The sequence below is a fragment of the Branchiostoma floridae genome, chromosome 5 (assembly GCF_000003815.2).
Source record: "Branchiostoma floridae strain S238N-H82 chromosome 5, Bfl_VNyyK, whole genome shotgun sequence".
In the NCBI taxonomy this organism is placed as follows: Eukaryota; Metazoa; Chordata; class Leptocardii; order Amphioxiformes; family Branchiostomatidae; genus Branchiostoma; species Branchiostoma floridae.
The window spans coordinates 2,516,634-2,519,920 of record NC_049983.1 but is presented as its reverse complement, the minus strand read 5'-3'; the positions used below and the strand labels follow the sequence as shown (position 1 = coordinate 2,519,920).

The following is a 3,287-nucleotide window of genomic DNA, read 5'->3' as shown; positions in this document are numbered from 1 at the left end:
TTTACCGACGACACGAGATTTTTTATTAGATAGCTACACGCGTTTACAGCTCATTAGTGCACGAGATTCAATCGCGATTTAATCGAGATTTGCACGACTTTTAATCGCAATTTGCACGACTTTTAATGGAGATTAAATCGCGTGTAAAACGCGTCGGACCGGAATATAAACGTAGGCGATACTGTATGTATATTGTTAGCCAATATCTATTGGAGAATTTGTTTGCACGTAACCAGTCTCAGATCTGTGATGCATATGATTCTACCAGATGATCCTACTTTTCCAACAAAATTAGTAGTCCAACCAATGCGGCAGCCAGAGCTGTTTCTTTAGACGTTTTTGCTTTCCATTTCCATTTTACTGTACGAATCGAGTGGAACACTGGAATAGGACAAATGTCGCGGACTTTCCAAACAACGCGTGCGGCTGGTCTGAAGAGACTCCAAATGATCGTGTTTGTCTTTGTGGTTTCCTTCTAACATCGACTATCATAATTCCACCAGGTGCCATAATACCGCGTCCTCAAAAAATGATGGTATAGAGGTCTTTCCAAGATTGTCTTGAACACAAAATGTTAAATACAATAAATTTAATACAATTTAAATATTTACGTGTTGAATACAATCTTAAGAAGACCTCTATAACAACGTTTTTGGAGGTGGCGGTATATATAATGGCACCTGGTGGAATTTTGCGAATGTATGTTACCTTCTATCTGGTTGAAGAATGCTACGGAATGCATTCATGCCGAACAATGAAACCGTACTGACTCAATCACTCGCACGGTGCATGAACAACTCCATTGCGTACATGGCGTTCGTGAGAGAAGATCATTAGAAAATCCCTACACCGTAGTAAAACTTTGTAATTTTGTTGTCTTTAATTATATGTGATCTCTAGATCTGAATCTCGACTCTCCACAATGATCTTAGAATAAGAAGATAAGGCAATACTTAAAAAACATGTACAGGTTGAACCACTACACTCTCAGATAGTATCCATGCCCTGGGGAAAGCCTGCTGCCCGCAGGGTACTACCAAAGAACTGGGTCCCAGAGGGCCCCAGTAAAGTTAAGGGCACAACCCGCCGTACGTGCAATTTGTCCGTACGTTTTTTTGGGAGGCCACGTCCGCCAAGTATTTCTGTAAACGTTCAGGCTGTACAGGGCAGGCGCGTCGCCCGTATTGGCACGTACGCGGTGGAGGCGAATCCGCAGCCCGATGGCACACAAAGTTTTGCCTGCACGTAAAGTTTTACGGCGTGTCTGCGTGCTCCAAACTCCTTCGGATTCCCTCCGAGTTCGTACGGGACCACTTACGGTTCCCAAAAGACTGCACACGTTATGGCACGTAGACAGCACGTATCGGTTGTGCCCTTAGCTAAAAGCGCGTTTGTCCAACTATCTGTCTATGTAAAGCAAAAAGTCGCGGAAGGAGTGTCAGATACGGTGGAAAATGAAGCCCAAGACGCGGATAAGCGACAATTTAAGGGGTTAGATTTGATTTTAAGAATTATCATATTTGGCCCAGGTGCGTCACAAGTTATGGTGTCTTGTTCTTGAAAGGAGAAAGACCTACTGAAGGCCCCGAGTAAGACCTGACTCATTGTCTACAAATATGATTGTGCAGGACGAACCTTTCTTTCTCTGTGAAGCATCCATGTTGCTGGCTCTTTTTTTGACCAGACCTAGAGCCTTTTTAGCCTGCTCACGAAACCCAGGATCTGTATTATAGAGTAACAAAATAACGTCAACATATCACATTGATAAAGCATGCTTCCTCGTTCACAAACTTTGACCAGATCTGATATTTAGGCTCACAAGAAAATATAGCAATTGATACCATGAATTAGACAAGTAATGTGACGTGTGAAAGAGGTTGAGTACTGCCAAGCTGAAAGACCAAGCAAGCCGCTCTGTGACTCCAGATTGACAAGACGATGTGTTCGTCGACTTACCATTGACCAGCTGGTGGTTTGCCTTCACTCTCTTTTCAAGGGACTCCAGCTCATGCAGGGCCTTCTCCCCGGCCGCTGTCGAGAAACAAAACAAAACACAACAACAACAATGTTTGAAAGTCTCTTTCAATGCTGTTTTTATTCGTAGGATCAAAACCGATTTGTCTTTGATCGTTAATGCAAAGCAGAGTCGGTACTACAATCAAACCTATTGTCTACAACTCGTCAGGGGACTGATGGTGGCTGGGAGTGGTCGCGGTAGACAACGTCTGAATTATAATGTGAAATTGGACGGGACTATTAAAGTGTGGCCTATGACTGAAAATGGTAGGAAAGTTGGTTACTAGTATGTCAATTGGTAGGCCAGCCAGGTTTGACTGGACTTCACACAATATCACACTAGTTAGACCATAATTGGAATTCGCCAGTCCCGGTTGGGACCCCTGTACGGCGAAAGACATAATGAAGCTCGAATCAGTTCAGCGGAGAGCCGCCCGTTGTGTGTCAGGCAGGTACCGACAAACCTCCAGTGTTAGCGAAATGCTCCACGACTCGAGTGGCCATCGCTCCAAGAGAGGAGAAGGAAGGCCAGACTCGTCACCTTTTTTAAGTTCCACACGGGTGAGCTAGCTATAAATTGCAAGACAAGTCCCACTCCCGCATCACAAGCTAGAAGTTCCCGCTTGACCCAACCCGCGGCCTACAAGGTCTCCGCAAGTCGAACACAATACAGAGATAATACCTTTTTCCCACGTACAATCAAAGATTGGAACAATCTCCCGGCAGAGGCTGCATTATCGCCATCCCTGTCAGCTTTGAAATTTGAAATCAAAAATCTAATCCCCCTCGGTTTGCGCAGTAGACTTCTCCGTATAAGTAAGGCTGCAGAATCCTCAACAAGATGAAGGCGGCAGTCAGACCGAAAGAAGAAGAAGCGATGTGCATTACGAGAAAAGTGACTGAGTCACTGGGTTATACTGAACTGGGTTAGACGGTAGACAACAATGGTTATATCGACAATTCAGATGTACGTTTTGTAATGGCAACTAACCGTGGGGATGAGCCTTGGCTGCTTTCTCGATCGACCTTTTCTGGACTCCGGGATCTGTAATGGAAAGCAGCGGCTATGTGATGAAAGCTACAAAAGTTTTCAAAGCCAATTTTACCGTTGTTCATACCTAGTCTCGGTAGACATTTCTATTGAGAATGTCCTTATCCCCAAGTTTTAGAATTACATGTACTACTATAAAAAAAAAACAGGGCGTCACTTATGATAAACTGAGTTCGTACTTGTCGTACCCCCTCTCATTAGGCGAAAATCGATCGGACGA

At 44.2% G+C, this 3,287-nt stretch overlaps 1 protein-coding gene across 1 annotated transcript in view; it reads right to left on the bottom strand.

Annotated features, from left to right (window-relative positions):
• Positions 1-1,558: 1,558 nt before the first annotated feature.
• LOC118415169 overlaps positions 1,559-3,287 on the bottom strand; it is a 2,253-nt gene continuing 524 nt past the window's right edge. Inside the window, exons 2-4 of the mRNA XM_035819552.1 lie at positions 3,008-3,061; positions 1,957-2,031; positions 1,559-1,722 (exon numbers count right to left, since the gene is read on the bottom strand). Of these exons, the coding sequence (XP_035675445.1) occupies positions 1,574-1,722; positions 1,957-2,031; positions 3,008-3,061 (278 nt within the window). The 3' untranslated portion in view covers positions 1,559-1,573. The remainder of the gene's footprint in view (positions 1,723-1,956; positions 2,032-3,007; positions 3,062-3,287) is intronic.